Raw genomic sequence first — 21,245 nt, 5'->3', positions numbered from 1 at the left:
CCCCGACTCTAATCTCTCAAGACTGATGGAGAGTTGAGAATGTTGTTCTTTATTAAATCTTTGCCTGCGAAGAGGACGCAGTAAAGGGGCAGAATCATTGACAAAAATCTGCCTGCCTAGCCAATCGAATGTGACTAACTATGATTAAAATTCACATTTTGAGAGAACTACAAGAGCATTGAGTTTTGGGTGGCCGTGGAGAATGACTTGGTAAATAATAAATAAATAAAAGTGAAGCAACATAAAGAAGATGAATCACTAATATTCACTCTCCCTGTATAAATGATGAATTGACTGTACATAATTATAGATGATTGGGGAGCGTGTTCATATCATAAGTTTCCTGTGGCAAGGTTTTTTTTTTTTTGGTATAAATAATCTAGATGACTAATCTACTGCAAGAATCAAAACTGAGGTGGTAAGAAAAATTTGTGTACTCCCAAAGTGTCTATTCAATTGATGGTTTCGGTTGGGGGGGAACTTTTTCTTCGTATAAGATCTCCAAATCGCCGTAGTAATGCTTTCTTCTTTCTTGAGTTTCTATCATTGTCAAAATCATCAGAAAGGGTTGCATCTAGATGATAAAAATCTTCTAATTGTACTTTCTGTCCATCATCTATGGATACAGAAGATGACTTTATCCTGTGATGGGCTGCTAAATCTTGTGAAGTTAAAATGTCAAATATTGCCTCATCATTTTCAGGGCCCTCATTCACATCCTTCTGTTTATTGTGAAGTTTCATCTCCTTGAGATTAAAACTAGTAGTTTTGCTTATGTTGCCATCTATACGTTCTTTATCTATTGAATTTTGAGTCCTGAAATTCCTTCTTAGTTCCTTATCTTCTTTCTTTGACTCCTTTCTCGATGATTTATCCTTATCGTCTTTCTTTAACTCTGTTTTTGATGTCTCAGAAAGCAACCGGTTCATCGCTTTGATGTTCCCAAAAGCAGCAGCTTCATTTATCCTAAGGTTCTCAGTCGCTCGAGTAAGGTAATTCAAGGTGTCCTCCTTTTCGGCCAGGCTATCCTTAAGTTGTGAATTTTCAACCTGAGCAATCCCTGCGGCTTCTTTCGCAACATTAGCTTCATTTAAGGCCTGTTTAAGTATATCACGCAACTTCTGATTTTCTTCCTTTGATGCTGTAACCATGTTCCTGGCTTCTGTAAGAAATTCAAGCAGTCTACTGTTCTCTTCTTGCGCAGCAAACCTCTCATCTTCAGCTCTTTTGATACATTCAACAAAGCCAGTTTCTTTCCCATTCCATGCCAAGAGTGAATCTTCAGCTTCTAATCTCAACCTTTCTGCAGTATTTTTATATAGATCGGCCTCTTTCCTTGATTCATCTAAAACTTCTTTATGCTTGTCTTCCATGATCTTTAACAGCACCTTCAAATGCTCTGCCTCCACTTTTGTGTACTCTAGCTCTGCTTGTGTTACACTCAGTTTCTCCTTCACCTCGTGAGCTTCTGTTGCCACTTCTTTTAGTACTACTGCCAAATCATCCATTGCCGTCTTGCCATTCTCTTCTGCCTCAGTTGCCAGCATCAATTCATTTTTAAGCAACTCTATTTCCTCCATGAGACTCTTGACCTTTGAGGAAGCAAGCCTCTCACCCTCCTGTGCATGAGCCAAAGTTTCGTTTGCTAATAGAACCTCAGAGTTGAGATTCTCCAATGCTTTTTTTAACAAAAGGTTTTCCTCCAAGCAACTTTGGGATGCATTGCTTTGCCCGTATGAACCCTTCAATTTCTCCACCTGCTCACGGAGAGAAGCAATCTCGAGCTTTGACTCTTCAAGCAAAATCTTGTTTTGCTCGAGTTGTTCTGCCTGTGCCAGCATCGAATCAAATGTTTTTTTTTCCATTTCCTTTCCTTTCTTTATTTCTGCCTCCAATTCCTGAATTCTGATCTTACTTTCGGACAATAAGGCTTTTGTGTTAGCCTCACAGGTTTTCAGAATACTTGATTCCCCTTTGAACTTATCTGATGAGGGGTCCCTCTCTGCCCGATTGAGCTCCAACTGTTTTGCCTTCTCGAGTTCAACTTTCAAAGACTCGAAATTCTTGTCTTTGTTGCTTAATTCTTGACTCACAATCGACAATGAGTCTTTTACTGAATTCAGCTCCATTTGTATAAGTGCCACCTTATTTGTAGACAATGCATCACTAAGCTTCATGTTGGCCTCCTCAGCCACCTTTTTCATCTCTTTCAGCTCATCAAGTGCTTGATCCCTCTCTTTTTCAATGTCATATAATTGCCCCTTCCTCATCTTCAGCCCCTCCTCTAGCTGTCCCATATGCTGCTGCATCTTGAAACTTCTATAATCCTTTTCTACCAAAAATTAACATAAAATTTACCAATCATGTATGATCAAAATCAAGGTAATTTTTTTTTTTTTTTTTTGTTGGTCTAACAATTCAAATTCATTGTTTATCAAAGAAAATCTTGGAGAAGCGTTCAATAAATCAAAATCCAAAAACTCAATCATCATATTGATACAAAATTCAATAAAATCCTACTTTAAATGAGATAGAAATCCAAAATAAAAAAAAAAATCAATACCTCAGATATATTGGCAAATTCAAGGCCTTCCTGCCGCGGAGACTTGAAGATTAATTTCCACTCCTATAGGGCTCCCTTGTCAATATTATGATGCAGGGATGGTCTTAGCCTCGCTCCTATACATCCAATAAAGGAACTTTTTTTCCTTTTTTCTTAAGCAAGCACAAAAGACCCCAGATCTAAAAACCAAGAAATGCATGAAATAAGAGATTGAGATATTCAAATAAACAACAAAAGCGTTGAAATTGAATTGAACCCACCAAAGGTAAAGGACAAAAAAATGAACTAAGCATGAACGGAAAAACTAAGAAAAGGATTACAATATCCTTATAAAAGAAAGCATATGAATTGTCATAGAACATACGAGAGAATACAGAGTAGAAGGAAACAAAGCACTGAAGGTTAAGGCAACGTAATGAACTTGGTGGTGGTTGGTTTTTTGTGTATTTATATTTGTTTATTCAAAATACGTAAACCAATTAAAAAAAAAAAAAAAAAAGTAGATGAGAAAAACTAGAATTTGGAGTGCTTTTTTGGGAGGAATGGATTAAAAGAGAGATGAGTGAATAATGGTTAGGAAGAATAGTCCGAAGTTGGCGGGTTTTCCATTAATGGAACCAATGGCTCCAAAGTTTAACGTAGGGGCAAAAGTGAAAAAGTGAGATGTGGTTGGGAGTTTTTGGTGTTTGAATTCGGACGTAGAGATAGACATCGACATGGTAGTAGTTTCTTGTTTGGCCAACTTTGGACCAAAACTTCCATATTCTGAACGTTGACAACATTGTGCGAATTCCTACCGTTGTTTTGTTTCTCTTTCTAACCGCTGATTGGGTCCTTTCGGAGACCGTTCCAATAACTACTAAGTAAAGAGTAATGTTACGGACATAAAAAATTTGGCAATATTTTTCGCACATTAGTTGAGTTTGCGAGCTTTTATTAGTTTTCACGTGTGATATCACTTTTTTAACTACTATTAACAATCTACTACATCATTAAGTGTCAAATTATTTATTAATTTTTTTTGTTTCTAAACTTTTTTAATAAAAAATTGTCCAATACACAAAAATGGATAGAGTGGTATACTTGGGTTTGGATCACCTTAAGACTTATTTACTAATACACACAAAAATTTTCACAGTTTTGTGTTTTTTTTGGTATGTGGATTCAAATCTTAAATCTCTATTCAATTATAATTACCAATTGAGATCTCATATAGCATTGACAGCTATAAATTGTGAATTTTTTGTGATTTATTGTTTTTCTAGCTTTTACCAAATTTTAAAGAGAATATATTTTACCAATTTCTCCTATAAGCTTTTAAATTTCTTCTTCTTTTGTCGTAGATGAATACACAATTTATTTCCTCCGCCCTCTTCCATTTTTTTTTTTTTTTAATTCTTTTTTACCAATATCTTCAATATACTTTCGTCAGTAGGTGAATAGTGAGTACACAAACACAATTGTCTACAAATATTGCCCAATGAAGCAAAAACTTTATAGGGATTAGCTCTCTAAAAGTTCCCCCAGTGATAAAAAATCATTATAATAAACTCCACCGGAATCTACTGGGAAGGTTTGAAGGTTCAACATACGCAAGAGAGGTCTCTCTTGTATACTTTTTGGCGTACTGGAAATTTCTTCTTCTGAAAGTTGAATTTTATTTTGTCAACCAAAATAAAATAATATAAAGTTTTCAATGCATTCATAGGCTCATAAACAAGTAGCAAATTAGCTAAAAGAAGTTAATATAAAAATCATGCCTGCTTTTTCTCTAATAATTAAGCCTCAAGGAGACGCGTCTTTTAAGGCTAAACAAATCCTCTACTCAACCTGCCTAATAATAGTTTTAACTCTTCCGAGGGGCTGCCAAGAAATGAATAAATATCAAACGCTGAATTTTGAACCTTGAAGACCTCTATGTAAAAATGTGAACTCATGGATCCACACTGGAGAAAATACCACCATAGAATTTACAACATAATTGACAAAATCTAATTCAAATCAAAGAAGCTGTATGACCAACAAATTCTTAATCAGGAAGTATCCAATGCAAGAGGTTTCCAGATGGCTTAACGATGCATGCAATATTCAAGTGGTATTGTCAATGTCATCGATACATGATATTCTTTAAGGTAAATGTTAACCAATGCCCTAAACTTAGTTGTAGCTACAAAATTAGTTGTAGCCTTAGGCTACAAACTTACTTAATATCTTTTTATTGGATGTGAATTTTGACAAATCCACCATTGGATTATATCTTCTTTTTATATTCTCCATACTTGCAAAATTTCAAGAAAATTAAAGATTAATAGCTATGTCATCAATACATTTTTTAAATTGCAAGTTTTTGTAATTTAAAATTATGCACAAAATATAAGCTTATAAATCATATAGTAAATGATATCCGATTGACACAATATTTAACATGTGTATTAAAGGCGTAAAGAACATACAATTCAACGGTTAGATTTTCAAAATATGTTGTATTATTTATTTTATTGAGTGAGTTTGTAGCCTTAAACTACAACCAATTTTGTAGCTAAATTTTGTCCATGAAGTATTTTTAAAAACATTATATTGGAAGAATGACAAAATAATAAATGTTATTATATTTTTCATGAAAGTGGTGTTAAAACTTTCTTATTATGGTTTATTAACAATTACTCTAAGGGCATCCGTTAACATGACTCATTCTTTAATAACAAGGCATTCCAACAATCCAACCAATAATGTTCTTTAAGATGCAGTATTGTTTTTCTGTCTTTTTAAGCATGTACCAAAAAAAAGATCCACTAACATCATGTCACAAATATATCAATACACTCTCAAGATTGTTTCTATATTATATTAACGCTTCTACAAAGCCAAAACATAGACTAGATTATCCTGACAAAACATGTGCTTTGAAAAAAAACAAAACAAATCTTTTGTTAAAAGTTAAATCTATCTGTATGATTTTCCTTATAACCTTACTTAGCTACTGAAAATTGATTTAATTCCATATTTGAATAGACACAGCAGGCTACTAGAAGAGAACCCCAGGCACCTGATTCTGCTTCATATGGCCTTCACCAGCTGACCTGCCCGACTCAATATAAATCAACCAGGCAAGGCAAGGCAAGCATATTACCATAGCCATTGACCATTTAGTCAAACAAATTCATACTCACATTCACCTTGCCATTTGGTTCAAAACTAGAGCCTTTCTCATAGAGGCCATGCTGTGCAAATGCAAAGTAGTAACGGTGTTGGAAGAAACAAGGTCAGGACTGTGAATTTGACTAAAAGCTAACTCGGAAGAATCAAGCATTCACCACATTTTCTGTACATGGTACTCAAATCATTACATGCAGAGGCATTTAGCTTAATTCAAAACCATTTTTGATAAGAAGAACGAGAATTTGTCTTCCTTATTTGAGGGATGCAAGAGTAGAACATGCAGTAAAAACTGAAGCAAACCCATCAGTCTAATATAGAAAAATGACAAGGTAATCACAACAACAACACACGAGTCTACCATAGCAATAGCAGGGAATTCGAAGACACCATTCCTCACAGGCATCAAACTGAAACAACCTCTTCAACTACGCTTCAAGACACCCATATTGCCAAATACAATGTCCTTTGTTAGCATTTCATCAAACAATTGGCGGGTTAATTCAACCTTGCAAGCGTATACATCATTGTTTGAGAGAAGTTTTAACAGTTTAACGAGTGGAGGGAGGACGTGGCACGGTAAGTGGGCTTTAGGTTTAGGCCCCCTATACAGCGGGAATTAGATGAGGACGAGTGGGAGTTCTTCAGGTTCAGGATAGGAATTTGAATTTTCGGCATGCTGTCTGGGAACGGTTGGGAAAGCAGGGGACAAGCATAAGTGGGAACTTCCAAGTTGGAAGTTGGAAAAAGATGAATGAAGAAGGAAAATGCTATAATAAAGCACTTTCTTTTACAAATGAGCATTTGCGCCTAGCATGCCATATGCTATATGTTAGTTTATTTTACCATTTAAGCACAAAAAATCCTCTCCATCCAGACTTGTAAAAGTCAACTATTGCAAAAAAATTTGCAATAGTGTTACAGTGCAATTCCAAAGGTAGAACTGCACTGTAGCACTATTGTAAAACCAAAAACATTATTTTATTCTTTTTCTCTCTCCACTCTGTCTCCCTGACTCTCCCAATCTCTCAGGTCTGTCTCTCACGTCTCTCTCTCTTTCTCAAATTTCTCCCTCTCCCTTGGCTCTCCCTCAGGCCACTGTTGGCCACCATCACACAGCAACGCCAAGCCAAAGCCGCGTCTCACCCAGCGACGCCCAAGCCCAAGCCGCTGTTGGCCACTGTCTCACTCGGTGTGGTCTGATGGGTGTCTCATGGCGTGGCGTGGTCTGATGGGTCTTTCCAACCCAAAACTCTCAGCCTCTCTCTTTGATCTAGTGGGTTTGTGGTGGGATAGTGGTGGAGATCGTTGTGAATTGGTGGTGGATTTCTTTGGAGGTGTGGGTTATTTTGGCGTGGGTTTCTTTGGCGGCGTGATTCAGGTGGTGGGTGTGGTGGCCGTTGTTGGCTCCGATTGGTTTGATGGTTTGTGTGTGTGTGGCTCTGTTGATGGTTTGATGGTTTGTGTTTGTGTGTGTGTGTGTGTGGCTCTGTGTGGGTGGTGATGGGTTTGGATAGGTTGATCGATGTATCATGGGTCTGTGTATGTGTGTGGCTCTATGTGTTGAACCGGTGCTAAAGGTTGAGGGAGAAAGAGAGGAAAAGGAAGAGAAAAAGAGAAATAGTAATAAAATAGAATATTTAAATAAAATGGGAAAAAAAAAAGAATTTTGAAATGTTGAGTGTCTTGTAAAATGGTATAGTATAATTGATAAAGTAGCTTTTTGGGATGGTAAAATAGGATCGGATAGAATTTTGCGATGTGAATGCTCTAAAGCTACATTACCGTATGCTAATCAACAATATTTTAGGCTTTCTATTTTTTGAAAAGTTAGGCATTGTTTCATTTTAACAATTTTGGGAATTAAGTTTTAGGCATTATAAAGACTATTTAGATAAATGCCATGAGTTGATAGCTCAACCAGATGAGTTCAATCTCATTGTTATGAATTCTTAGTGGATTAGGTTTGAATTGAGTTTGTTTTGAGCACATACCATATGGGTTAGGATAACCACTTCGTAATTTTAAAAATTAAAACATAGCTCTCATATTCTAAAAAAATATACCACCTTAACACTCATTAGTTTATAGATAGTTAATTCCCAATTAAACTAAGTGGAACTTACCGGCAAAATTTGCCAAACAGTACAACTTCAAAAAATTATTAGGCGGATGGCATGCGTTCAAACTTAATTAGTAAGTTAGACTCTTTTTGGAAGTCAATTTTAATCTCTCTCTGGTGTTCCTCTCTGTCCATCATCTTCCTCTCCGGTGTCCCTCTCCGTCCATCATCTTCTTTTGTGGTGAGGAATCCGACTCAACCAGCAGGTTCGTTCTCTCTCTCTCTCTCTCTCTAATGTGATTTCTTGCTCTTTATTTATTGGCTAAAATGGGTTTTGATTTGCTTTTTAGGTTAGTGGTTTGGAGATTTGGGTTTAGTTTTTATTTGTTTTTGTGTTTTTGTTTACTGTGCTATTTCAATTTTACCTATCATAACCTTTTTTTGGTGTTAGTGATAAAGAGTAAAGGGATAATAATTTAGAAATTTAGAATGTAAATCAAGTCTCAGGATAATTTCAATTTTGAAATAAAAAAGGTCTTCGCTAGTAGCCAGTAGATTATGGTTTAAAATTTTGGGTCTTCAAAAACAATAATAAGATCCAATATATATCAGGTTACCTGAAAGATGATGCATTTAAATTCAACAACAAAATGACAATCTGCACAGTGATAAATGGGTAAAACAGTGGGTCTCTTTCTTCCTCACAAGCAAGATGGAGATTGAGATCACAATAGAGACAAGTGAAGACATATGATTCGCAAATATTGATTGATAAAATCATATTTTTGATAATATAGTGTCACCTTGAACACACTGTGAGTGATAAGATGGACCAATTTCAATCACATTTTTAAAGGGAAAAAAATGATTTCATTTCATTGCTATGTTCAAATTCTGCAAAAAAGTTATTCAATTTCTAAATTATACCCCTGAGTTGTTGATATGTATCCTCAGTACCTGTATGATAGACCATATGTTTACACTCTATATATCTTCTAGTCATTGGCAACTACTTTGGAAATGGCTACAAGTACCACCAAGCCCCATATCTTCACTTCACTAGTTAGCAAAAATGGCAAAATGGTGACAATGATCCTTTTGTTTTAACTGTTTGTCATAATCTTGGAGCTTTTTGTATGTTGTTTTTCTGTATGAATGAATTTAGTATTTTTTTTTTTTTTAAAGACCCTAAAAAAATTGTCATGTTGATTTGGTCTTTTAGTTGTACAAGTAACAAGATATACTTGGTTAAAACTCTAGGAACTAGAGTTATTTAAACTCAGATAAATCACAAAAATATCCATATTAAGCAACATGTAAGCAATACCATGTTAGGGTAGTAGCAATCATATTAAAAATGCAAGCAATTGATAATCATATTTAATTATTTGAGTAGTGTGTTACCTATATGGCTTCTTGTTAGGTTTCATTATGATTGTCTTTTATATATTCCTCTAGGAACTTAGAAATTTTCCAACCCTGGTTGTCAGAACCAAGACTTTTTTCAGTGGCTAATAATATTAGATCCTTAAAAAGGAGAGAGCCAGTTGACCACATAGCCAAATATTCACGAGCAATAGTTGATAAACTGTAAACAATTACTTCATAAAATATTATATGTTGGAGGTTCTCGTTCAATGTCACAATATTAAACCATATATGGTGTAAGTCTCTCTCTATTCAATGTCACTAACCAATATTGCACATTACACAAACCTATTATTTATAGCTGATATGACACAAAAACTTTATGTAGCATAATGATAGATCCTGACCCATTGATCTAGTGTATTGACGGAACAAGTTAAACATCGATCCGAGTTACTGTGGAACCCTGGGGGACAGGTAATTGCATGAGTTTTCTTGTACTATGCATTCGTGTCACAACTCTAATTAGTCATAAATACTAAATATTTGCATAAGATTTTTATCTATTGTTATAATATTTGCAAAATCCTCCTAGCACACTGGATTGTCGAAGTCGCCATAAAGAGTTAACACTTCGATTTCCTATGGTAGATAATCGTGTCCTTGCCATTATGAGGTTGCTTGGTCTAGAGGGTCTACACTTGGTCCCATCCATACAGTTTAACCATGCATTCATCACTGCATTTGTAGAGCGATTGTGCCTAGAGACCCATACATTCCACCTACCACATGGTGAGATAACAATCACATTGCAAGATGTGGAAGTTATAATGGGGTTGCCCATCGAGGGTGAGGTAATGGTTGGGCCCAAAAAAAGAACTTGGACAAATGTGTGTGCTGAAATGCTTGGAATTCAAATTCCAAATGGCCGTCAAACTGTGCTAAAAGGTCAAAGGATTCTGATACCTGCACTTGTTAACTGAATCAGACAACCACTATCTCCGGATGCCAATGAGATTCAAGTTCATCAGTACGCACGCTGCTATCTACTAGCCCTACTAGGGGATATGGTATTTCTCGACAAGTACGAAGATAAGGTCCATCTCATGTGGTTAGAGTTCATGCAGAACCTTCGTAATCCACGCAAGTATAGTTGGGGTAGTGCAGCCTTATCATGGTTGTACAGACAGCTATGCAATGTAACCGACAAGAAGGCAAAGCAGATTGACGGACCATTGATTTTGGTCCAATTGTGGATATATGTCAAGTTCCCACATATGTCCCCGCAAATGGTGCCCCAAGCCGAGGGTGTTTATGGTCCACCACTACCACTAATTCCTCTTGCTATGAAGTAAGTATATATTGCATAATTAGTGTGCTATCATGTATTATGCAACATTTTTATATGTAAACGACTAATGACCATGCGATGTTACCTAATTGTAGGTGGGCAGGGGCAATGTGTACAAAGAATGCTCCCACACACGTGCTTTTTGCATATCGTAATCAAATTGCCACGACACAGCCCAACCAAGTATAATACTTGTATTTATACGTCCATAACATCTTATGTCCTTCAAAAAGTTTTTCATTACCCACTATTATGCTACCTGTTATGCAAATTATGGGAAAATTTCTGAATGTGGTTGCTTTACTTGGTAGCTTTTGTAGGTTAAGTGGGAGCCATATGGAAATGACTTGAGCCACCTTCCTGCTAGTTTTCGCATTGAGGGAAGTAACGTGTGGAGGTCGACCGTTCCACTTATATGTTTTTGGCTTGCAGAGTTCCACCTACCCGATCGTGTCCTACGATAGTTTGGTCTAAAGCAAGAACAACCCAGAGATACTAATACCAATTGTGATTTGCACAAAATAGATGTGAGGGGCAAGGTAGAGAAAAATTGGTTGGTGGAACATGCAATCCATTTTCAGAAGTGGAATGATCGTGACGAGTACATTTGTAATGCACTCAAGATGGAGAAGGTGATGTCATGTCATCATCCATATATGGTGTGGTATCGTAAGATCACTCGACTGTATATCGATCGCGCTAACGCTAAGATGGAAATTTTGGTAATGTGCATAAATTTATTTTGTTTTGCATGATGTGTATGACGTTATGTATGTGTAGTACTTGATAATGCTAGAGATTTAATGACAGCTTGCAACCTAACTGGCTATCCTCCAGTGGTTCAGTGAAGAATCTTACAAATACAAGTTCATTAAGAAAGCCCTTGAGGATGTGGATGAGGTTGATCATATCGATGTGCCAGCCAATGATGAAGCAACAAACCAAACTGAAATACCAGATGTAGGGCCCAATACGAGCTCAGCTGCTCCAGTGACACGTCATCGACCTGCCCCCACCCTTCCTCCGACCACTGAGACCCCTATTCCACCCGTGTCCACCCCTCAGGACACAACCAAGCCTCCCATTGACACCGGATCTCCCTTGCGGTTTACCCATACTGAATTTGAGTCCTCCCCACACACCACCACCGTTGACCACAACTCACCCATGGCCTCATCCTATAGCTCCCCCCAGACAGTTATACCCACCTCTAGCCTTCAAACACCCCACGTTCAGCTCATGTCTACCAACCCAAGTCATATACAATTACCTCCTACCTCCTCTACCTTGATACATGTTCCACAAGCCACGCATCCACATGACAGTGACATTGAGCAGGGGCAACATGACCAAGCTAAGCAGCCACAGGATGCAAACGCTCACGTTGCACCCAAATGGAAATCGACTCTCACCATCCAAGCAAGGAGATGCGGCACAAGTTCCCACCTGGTATTCCAAGTGCTTTATTTTGATTTTAATTTCATATATTTTTTTGGGTTTCTTTGTGCATGAATTTGTTTGTTTGTAAAAGCTTAAAAATATAACATTATGAGCAAGTAACAGAGCATGTTCCGGCCAAACAGTACACTAGACGCAACCAAAAAAGAAGTAAACGCGGGGAGGGTGCAACCTAATATGTTGAAATCCTATAAAGGCTGCTGCAGTCTTGAGATTCTTGTTGTAAGTATGAACTAATTTCCTTTTTCTTTAATGAAAATTTATATTTTTTGGGTTTGAACATTTTGCAATATTGCTTTAGTGTTCTACTTTGAAGGGTTATTACTTTAAATATTGTTGTTTTAAAGTACATACATTGTGCTCTGTTAATAGCTTTATCAAGACAATCATCTGTTTGGTCACTTGTTTGGTCAGGTGTTAGAAATTTGTTTGGTCACTTGATTGGTCAGGTGCTTTAATTATGAAATTTGTATATTTTTACTACCCCTCCTTTTTTTGTGGGGGTAATTTAATTTATCTCTCAATCTTTCCTCCTATATCCCTTGTGCCTTCCAAGTTTTATTTGTTTTGAGTCTAGCATTTGATTGTTAAGATATATAGTACTAGCTAGTGGTTTTCCACAAAGAAATCTCTTCCATTATGGATTAGATAGTTGAGAGATTAGTGCAAGTCAAACTTATAAATGGGCTACTTGTCATACATGAACTGGTGGTCTTGTGTGTCACGTTTCTATCATTTCTCTCTATTTAATTCACGATGCACTGCATGCAAATACTTGGTAAAGTGGATGTTATGATTAATGATACACATTCATATATACTTGGTAAAGTGGCTGTTTGACACTTGAGTGCACTATTTGGTGACTGATAAAATAAAAGTTCATTTTTGTTGGTGAAATATGAACATATATTTGTAATGTTTTCTTGATGGTTTATGGTTCTTCTGTTTCCAGCCACTCAACCACTTAGTGGAAAGGGCAAGAAGGCCAACAAGGGCACCAAAAATAGTAAATGAAGCAGATCATCAAATATTTTTTTTGTTTTTGTTATGGTTCCCACAATTTATGTAACTAGTATTTAAATTGGTCAAGTGCCACAGTTTATGTAACTGGTTCCCACAGTTTGGTTGGAAGATGTGTATATCTGATGTGTGGTGAACCAGTAGTTAAGTTTTGGTTGTAAACTTCTATGCATGTGGCTTAAAGACAGAATTGAGTGTCTTTACTTTTGGCAAATGACAATATTATATATGTTTAATTAATGCAACAGAATTTATATTTGAAGAAATTTGCAGCAGAAATTTTATTTGATGTAGCCGCATTTTTTCAACGCAGCAGATTTTATTTGTATTATTGAGTTTTATTTAATGCAGCAAATTACACTGAATTCTATTTGAACCCTAACACAACATAACTATTGGCATCTTCACCTTTCTTTTGTTCCATGGGTATAACAAATGTGAGTTTGATGCAAAAATCAATCTGAGCTTTTTCTACATAATAATTAGTTCATTATCAGAATATGGCTTGATGATTATTATGAAATGGGTTGCTTATTTATCAAGTGTATTTCATTATGAAATGGCTTGATGACTGCAGGCTGCACACCTATATCATCGCCTATATCATCTTGAAACTCTATAGCATCATCATCATGATCATCCACAACATCATGACAGACATTGTCAACATTTTCATAGTTTATAATATTCTCGTGAAAGTCATCTCTCCCAATCATCTCTTCATACTCATCTCTACCATGATTAACATCGTCTTCGTCTTCCCTTCCTAAAGATTGAATACATTCTTGTTGATAACTAGATCTGCAAACCTCCATTAGAGTTGGTGTCTCTTGGCATAATGGTGTAAAACCCCCAACTGTGGTACACGGGGTAAGAGTCGGATTACTATCCGTATGTAATGATTGGAATTCCTCCCTCCACGACCCTCCAAAGTTGTTTGTTACACATCTTCACCGCCAACTTCTATACGAGGCTCCACACTTATATACAACTCGGCAACTTTTAACTGGAGCGTAGAGTTTATCCTATCAAACATAATCTTAACATACTTGTCTCCTTCTATTTCAATAGGCGTAAGGACAATACGGTCACTGAACACTGCATGAGGAGCATGATATATAATTTTTATGTCATGCAACCGACGGTCAAAATCCAGCTCTTTCATAATTTTCTTTTTCAACTTCTTCAAATTGATCTCCCACCGTTTTTTTAGCTGAATAATCTCTAACTTTTTACCAGGCCCTTCATATGTCACTTCATAAGTCACATCACTGCAGGGCTCCCCACCATAATATAGGTATAAATCAATCGAACCCATTACAAGCCTATAAGTCAAATAAGTTTACTAAAAGTTAGTGACGAATATAACACCTTTATTTGATATGAACTACAAAATATTGCCTCAAGGCAAATATAAAGATAACATTGTATAGTCCACCAAACAATTATAAACAAATTTTTAAACTCAAACAAATTTGTACATGGTCGCTAACCTTAAAAAATTAATATTCGTTACACCTTACAACTAACAAACCATTACACATTACAACACATTGCAAATAAATAACATGTTACCCATTCATTCGCATTATACATAACAACACGTTACAAAAAAAAACTCATTGCATATTTCAAATAACAACCCATTACAAAGCACAAATAACATTTACAAAAAACAATAATAATAATGATGATGATGATAAATTACTATTACAAACAACACATTACTCATTAACAATATAAAAGTGGTATGTGTATATATAATTTTTATGTCATGCAACCGACGGTCAAAATCCAGCTCTTTCATAATTTTCTTTTTCAACTTCTTCAAATTGATCTCCCACCATTTTTTTAGTTGAATAATCTCTAACTTTTTACCAGACCCTTCATATGTCACTCCATAAGTCACATCACTACAGGGCTCCCCACCATAATATAGGTATAAATCAATCGAACTCATTACAAGCCTATAAGTCAAATAAGTTTACTAAAAATTAGTGACGAATATAACACCTTTATTCGATATGAACTACAAAATATTGCCTCAAGGCAAATATAAAGATAACATTGTATATTCCACCAAACAATTATAAACAAATTTTTAAACTCAAACAAATTTGTACATGGTCGCTAACCTTAAAAAATTAATATTCGTTATACCTTACAACTAAAAAACCATTACACATTACAACACATTGCAAATAAATAACATGTTACCCATTCATTCGCATTATAAATAACAACACATTACAAAGAAAAACCCATTGCATATTTCAAATAACAACCCATTATAGAGCACAAATAACATTTGCAAAAAACAATAATAATAATGATGATGATGATAAATTACTATTACAAACAACACATTACTCATCAACAATATAAAAGTGGTATGTGTATATATATATCTACCAAATGAAAAGGTGAGTATATATATTAGCCAGGTCTAACCAAAAAAATAAAAATAAAAAGGTTTGAATATTTACCTACAAATTGAAGAAGAAGAAACACTTTTTAATTTGTAGAATGATCAATGTGTGTGAAAGGGAGAGTTTGGGCATGGGAGAGAGCTGGGGGAAGTGAGAGTTAAGTGAGTTAGATGAAAAGTGTTATCAATTTATCAAAGAGTTTATATCTGAGACGGTTGAGGTTGGTGTAAAATTAATTGGAACTCTAGTTTGCTATACTCAAGTTACATTTAAAAAAAAAATTACCGTCCTCGCATAACTGAGATAGGTGGGGTAGGTGGTGGGTGTACTAGCCTGGAAGTCGAGTATACTATACTTGACTTTCAGCGCTCTACGTGACTTTTCCTCTTTGTTAACCTAAGCTGGAAGTCGAGTTCAATAAACTCGGCTTCCACGTGGCCTTTTTCATTTTTTTTAATCCACGTCAGACTTATATACTTGCCGTGGGGGGGGGGGGGGGGTTTGATTTTGCCTGGAAGTCAAGTTTGTTAAAATCAACTTCTAAAAAGAGTCCAACTTACTAATTAAGTTTGAACGCATGCCATTCGCCTAATAATTTTCCAGAATTGTTCTGTTTGGCAAATTTTGCCGAAACTTACCACTCAACAAAACGGACCAATGGCATATTGTTATGGGTTAGTAATTTTTTTTAATTAAAACACAGTTGTCATGTCATAATATATATATAAACTCAATAGCTACACACCCAAAAAAATAATCAATATAAACTCAACAAAGGTACCAATGTGTTAGGAGCTTTACTTGTTGCTAATGATGACATGAGAAATGTGGGTGCTTGGGTAGCATTGGGCTAGTCACTTGGTTTCATGTTTTCTCAACACACTTATAGCTCCCCATGCCAAATTAATAATGCTCCTAAGGGCTCTTTGAGGGGACATGCCCAGTAGGGGTGTGCACAACTGGACCGTAGCCGACCCAACCGACTGGCACCGACAATACCGCACTGTCGCTGAAGCCGACCGATGGAGTCGAGTCCGGTGAACGGAGGGGAACCCCAGTTCCAATGCCGGTGTGGTACAAAAGTCGGAAAGCAAATCTAAAATCGATTCTTGCACCGAATCGATCAATAAATCTGCTATATATACATATCCCTCGGAACGACGTCGTTTACCATAGTTTTTCTCTTTATTTTTTTAACAAAACGGCGTTATTTCACTTAGTTTTTTTTATTATTATTATTTTTAAACATGAAAACGGCGTCATTTTGTGCACAACCCTAACCCTAACTCCCTAGGTATAAATTCATTATTTTCTCAGACCTTCCTTCTTAACTCTCTCAGTCTCTCTTTCACCTCTCGACTTTGCTGGGTGCTAGCTCTCCTTGAATCGTTGTTTGACATGTCTCTCTCTGACTGCCTCACCAGTCACTGGCTCACCACCTCGCTGCCGCCAACCACTCCGCCGATAACTCCATCTCTCACCTTGCCATTTTAAAGATTCTCTCTCACTTTGAGTCCAACCGTCCAAGTCCATTTGTGAACTATGATCTGTCTAATGTTTTTTGTTTCTAGCATTTTTCAGCAATTTGATTTTTGGCACCTGTGAATTATACCTTTTACTCTTGCTTTCATTTATTTATTTATTTTATTTAGTTAATAAATTAAATTTGGGGTTTTCTCATTGTATTGGCTTTCTCATTGTTGGACCGATTTCCTAATTGAGTATAATTTGTATCAGTATGAGTTGGAATATGTTTTTGTGTATGGCAGGTTGGTTGTGAAAAATTATTTGTGATGTTGTTTTTAGTTTTTAGTTTTGTGTTTGTGTTGTCTAAAAAAAAATGTTTCTAACCCAACCAAACCGATTAAATCGACCACAAAAAATTGTACCGTTGTGTCGGAAAACCGACCCTAAGCAGTATGTATCGGTTTTAATTATGAGAAAACCGATCTCTATCGATTCGGTGATAAATTTGAGAAAAAACCAAGCCAACTGAACCGCACACACCCCTAAATTGCCTAGTCTCCCTACTAGAGTTGGATCGATGAGTAGGATGAAGGGGTAGCATGTGGAGGCACCTTACTCCACATAATGCCCCAAGGCCATGGCAGAGGAGGGCCATGGTGGGCAGAGTTGGTTTTAATGACGAGCAGCAACAGGTGGTGCTAACCCTATTTGGTGGTGCATGGCATGGGTGGCTTGAGTGCAAGGCAGGGCTGGGCTGCTATGATGATCAAATGCTATGTGCAAGGCATTGGGCTGGTGGGTGCTGGTTGATGCATGGACAAATGCTAGTGGACTGATGGCAATTACTTGGCGTGCTGCATATGGACATGTGTGGGTTGTATTGTTGATGGGGGAAGACTTAGGCACAGGCCGAGCCTCTCAAAATGTGGGAAACATGTTGTGTGGACTGCTGTGTGATGGGCAAAAGCCCCATGACCGGCTAAGAAATGGGTTGTGAATGTGCTAACGTGCAAGAGTAGTTATTGGGCAAACGAAGTAGCTTCTAGCTTTCTTGATGTTCAAGCCTACTAGGTAGGAACTAGAAACGTAGAGAGCAAACCAAAACAACATTAGTTGAAAGTGTCCTAAGTCGAACTGCAAGTGACAGAATTGACCCTAAGAAAATTTAGGGTCCGTTTGAATACAGCTGAAAACTGAAAACTGAAACTAAAAACTGAAAAACACTGTAGCGAAATAATTTTTAAATGTGTGAATAGTATCGTGGGACCCATTTTTAATAAAAAAGTTGCTGAAAAGTGAAATTTGTGGGTTCATGAACAGTACACGATGTGCTGTGATTGGTCCAAAAAATTTGAAAAGTCAAAGTTTGCCGCTACTGCTCATTAAACAGTGCATAAACAGTAACCGCAACACTCAAAACGCTCAAAAACGCGTGAAAAAAAAAAAAAACAAAACAAAACAAAAACAAAACAAAACGCAAACGCAGAAGTTTTCATCCCAATCCAAACGCATTCTTAGTGTATTTCTCCAGGCTTGTAAAAGGATTTCCTCCGTACTTGAGTAATAAAAGGTGAAGGTGGGTTCTCAGTAAACATAGTATATGCTGTGTGTATGTCCCTATATAATCCACAAGCAAAAAACTAAGTGAAAAATTTGACCCTATAACACAATGACTCTTTGTTTTTAACTCTTTAAGGGACGGCACATTTGATAGCATAAAAGCTGGCCCAAGCCTACACAAGTCCGGCCAGGCCGATGTCCACCAACTTGTGTAAACGGGGAATAATTTTTAGGGGTAATGGACCTCTAAGTAACGTCAGATCTCGAGGGATTCCTTAAAAAAGCAGTTACATTCAATCGGACAACCTATGCAACAATTGCGCAGCCACATCTATCTACTCTTACACCCTCCATTTATCTGTCCACATCGTGACACAGACCAATACCTCCACCCACGATCACCACCCATTACGAAGCCAAACAAAAAAGACTTCCACTTCTTTTCCACCTTTAGAAGCGTGCTTATCCACAAGCACATAATAATAATCCAAACACCTGCCCGAAACAGCAGTACCGCCATTACTCACATAGGCCATGCAGTAGAGAAGACCACTAGTTGATTCCCGACACTGCTCGCAGATGAGTACAAAGTACAAACGGAAACACTTGAACCATTCAACAAAATAATAATGATAATAATCAACCATGTACTCTCATCCTTCGTTGCATAACAGATGATTGTCATCTTTAATTTTCATCCACGATATAAAAAATAAACAAATGAAACCAAAGCAAATACCAAATCATAAGAATTAACAAACTAAACTACGATTAGATGAAATATAAGTTTGTTCAACAACACCATCAATGTGACCGCACACGTCCACAAAAACAAAAAATAAGATTGACAGAACAACACCCCTTTTAAGATTCCACCATTCCCATTAAACAAAACAACCCATGACAGCACACCACCAAACCCAGGCATTGATTAACATATAAAGGTCTATTCGCCTGTTAAACAATTCCATATATCCAACTAAAAAAAACTCAAAATACTTCTTCTAGACCTACCTAGCTGCTACCTAACAGATAACATTCCAAAAGACACCACCCTTTCCAAAAAAAACCCCATCATATTCAATTCGGTCCACCGTGCGCAGCCACAATTTCTTCCCCTCCACAATTTTTCATTCATATGACTTTGAGCTTAAGCACGCTCACCCCTGATCCTCCTAGCCAGCTGGATATCCTTGGGCATAATGGTAACACGCTTGGCATGGATGGCACACAGGTTAGTGTCCTCAAACAGACCTACAAGGTAAGCCTCAGCAGCCTCCTGAAGAGCCAACACAGCGTGACTCTGGAAACGCAGATCAGTCTGCAAAAACACAAAACAAACTACGAAGTTAGAACCCAAAACCAAAATACCATATCAACACAAACAACAACACAACTCGGTAAAGACATTACCTTGAAGTCCTGAGCAATTTCACGAACAAGCCTCTGGAAGGGCAGCTTCCTGATCAGGAGCTCAGTACTCTTCTGATACTTACGGATTTCACTGTGACATTTTGACAAACACATATTAGGCAAACAAAATATCACAACAAACAAAGCAAATTTCTTATACATAAGAGATGAACTAAGAGACTCACCGAAGAGCAACAGTACCAGGGCGGTAACGATGGGGCTTCTTGACTCCACCGGTGGTGGGTGCAGACTTACGGGCAGCCTGTGAATCAAAAAAGAAAAAAAAAAAACGTTACAATTCAGATTACCAATAATCACAGAGAAAGAGCAAGAATGTTAATTTCAAAAGCAACAAATTACACACCTTGGTAGCGAGTTGCTTCCTGGGAGCCTTTCCTCCAGTGGACTTACGAGCAGTTTGCTTGGTACGGGCCATCTGTGCAAGTCAAACCAAAAACAAAAATTTTAAAATCAAAACCACAATTTTGAATTGAATGTTGTCCCTCTCTCTCCATTTAGTAACCAAGAAAAAAGAGAAAGAAAGTTCTATAATTTCCATGCGTTCTGAGTTCTCACAAAGCAATATAATATTTTCTTTGTTTCGGTCAGAATTTAGTCCTCACAAATCCCAAATTGAGTGAAATAGCCAAAGAAAACAGATCTACGAAACTTTATCGAATATTTTCATGGCAAACAAACAAAATCAAAAAGCAAACCAGATCTCAAAAATTAAGCAAATCAAACAAAAATCCAACAAGATTAAAACCTCATAAACACCAACAGATTAAAGAATCATCAAAAGCCCTATACCTTTCAAAATCAAACTATTTCAAAACCCTAGAATTCAAATATAATAACCGCGAAACAAGAAAAGAAACGTAAAAGAATCAGAACCTATAGAAATTTGCCCTAAATTTCCATTCAAACTAAACACAGAACTTAAAACCCTAAATTCAAAAATTGAAAACAAAAAATAAAATAATAATTACCTCTCTTAGCTTCCCTCTCTTTCTCTTCGGCTCTCTGCGTTTCGCTCTCTCTCTCTCTTTTTCTCTACGAAACAACCAAAGATTTGAAACGTCTAGAGGTTGGGAACTATATATAGCGTGTGAGTTTATGATCGGACGGTTGGAATTTAGTATCCGTGTGTTTTCTCTGTTCAATATCGGACGGCAGAGAGCGCCACAAGTTGTGTTTTCTCGACCCGTTTGGACGGTGAGGATGCTGTTTTGGAGTGATGTCGCGGATCGTGAGATGTTAATATTCGATTCCTATTGGTGGAAGCAACTTAAACTTTTTTATCAATTTGGTATTAGTTGCGGTTTAATTGGGAGTTTAATTAGGAAGGTTAATGCGTTTTTGATACGTGGTCCTACGTGGCTTACATTTTGCTAATTA

At 36.8% G+C, this 21,245-nt stretch overlaps 2 protein-coding genes across 3 annotated transcripts; both read right to left on the bottom strand.

The window, feature by feature from the left end:
• Nucleotides 1–262: 262 nt before the first annotated feature.
• LOC115994752 (putative WEB family protein At1g65010, chloroplastic) lies at nt 263–2,988 on the bottom strand. 2 transcript variants are annotated; one of them, XM_031118991.1, is made up of 3 exons: nt 2,928–2,988; nt 2,564–2,742; nt 263–2,332 (listed from the first exon to the last, which is right to left on the bottom strand). In XM_031118991.1, the coding sequence occupies exon 3, from the start codon at nt 2,307–2,309 to the stop codon at nt 453–455; it is 1,857 nt and encodes a 618-aa protein (XP_030974851.1). In that variant the 5' UTR covers nt 2,310–2,332; nt 2,564–2,742; nt 2,928–2,988; the 3' UTR covers nt 263–452. The 2 variants fall into 2 exon arrangements, with proteins under 2 accessions (XP_030974851.1, XP_030974853.1); XM_031118993.1 differs by having other exon boundaries at nt 263–2,327.
• Nucleotides 2,989–19,180: 16,192 nt separating this feature from the next.
• Nucleotides 19,181–20,940, bottom strand: LOC115995196 (histone H3.3). The gene is made up of 5 exons (XM_031119658.1): nt 20,837–20,940; nt 20,212–20,283; nt 20,033–20,109; nt 19,848–19,938; nt 19,181–19,755 (listed from the first exon to the last, which is right to left on the bottom strand). Exons 2-5 carry the CDS (start codon nt 20,281–20,283, stop codon nt 19,585–19,587), a joined length of 411 nt encoding a protein of 136 aa, XP_030975518.1. The 5' UTR covers nt 20,837–20,940; the 3' UTR covers nt 19,181–19,584.
• Nucleotides 20,941–21,245: the final 305 nt, after the last annotated feature.

Source organism: Quercus lobata, chromosome 6 (assembly GCF_001633185.2).
Source record: "Quercus lobata isolate SW786 chromosome 6, ValleyOak3.0 Primary Assembly, whole genome shotgun sequence".
Taxonomy (NCBI): domain Eukaryota; kingdom Viridiplantae; phylum Streptophyta; class Magnoliopsida; order Fagales; family Fagaceae; genus Quercus; species Quercus lobata.
The sequence above is the reverse complement of the archived record's forward strand: the minus strand, read 5'-3'. Positions and strand labels throughout refer to the sequence as shown.

Bases quoted from the DNA above. Each gene is read 5' to 3' on its own strand.
- LOC115995196 (XM_031119658.1), bottom strand. From the start codon at position 20,283: ATGGCCCGTACCAAGCAAACTGCTCGTAAGTCCACTGGAGGAAAGGCT. The intron at 19,939-20,032 runs GTGAGTCTCTTA...AAAATGTCACAG, and splicing joins CCTGGTACTGTTGCTCTTCG to TGAAATCCGTAAGTATCAGA. The intron at 19,756-19,847 runs GTAATGTCTTTA...GTGTTTTTGCAG, and splicing joins AAATTGCTCAGGACTTCAAG to ACTGATCTGCGTTTCCAGAG.
- LOC115994752 (XM_031118991.1), bottom strand. From the start codon at position 2,309: ATGCAGCAGCATATGGGACAGCTAGAGGAGGGGCTGAAGATGAGGAAG.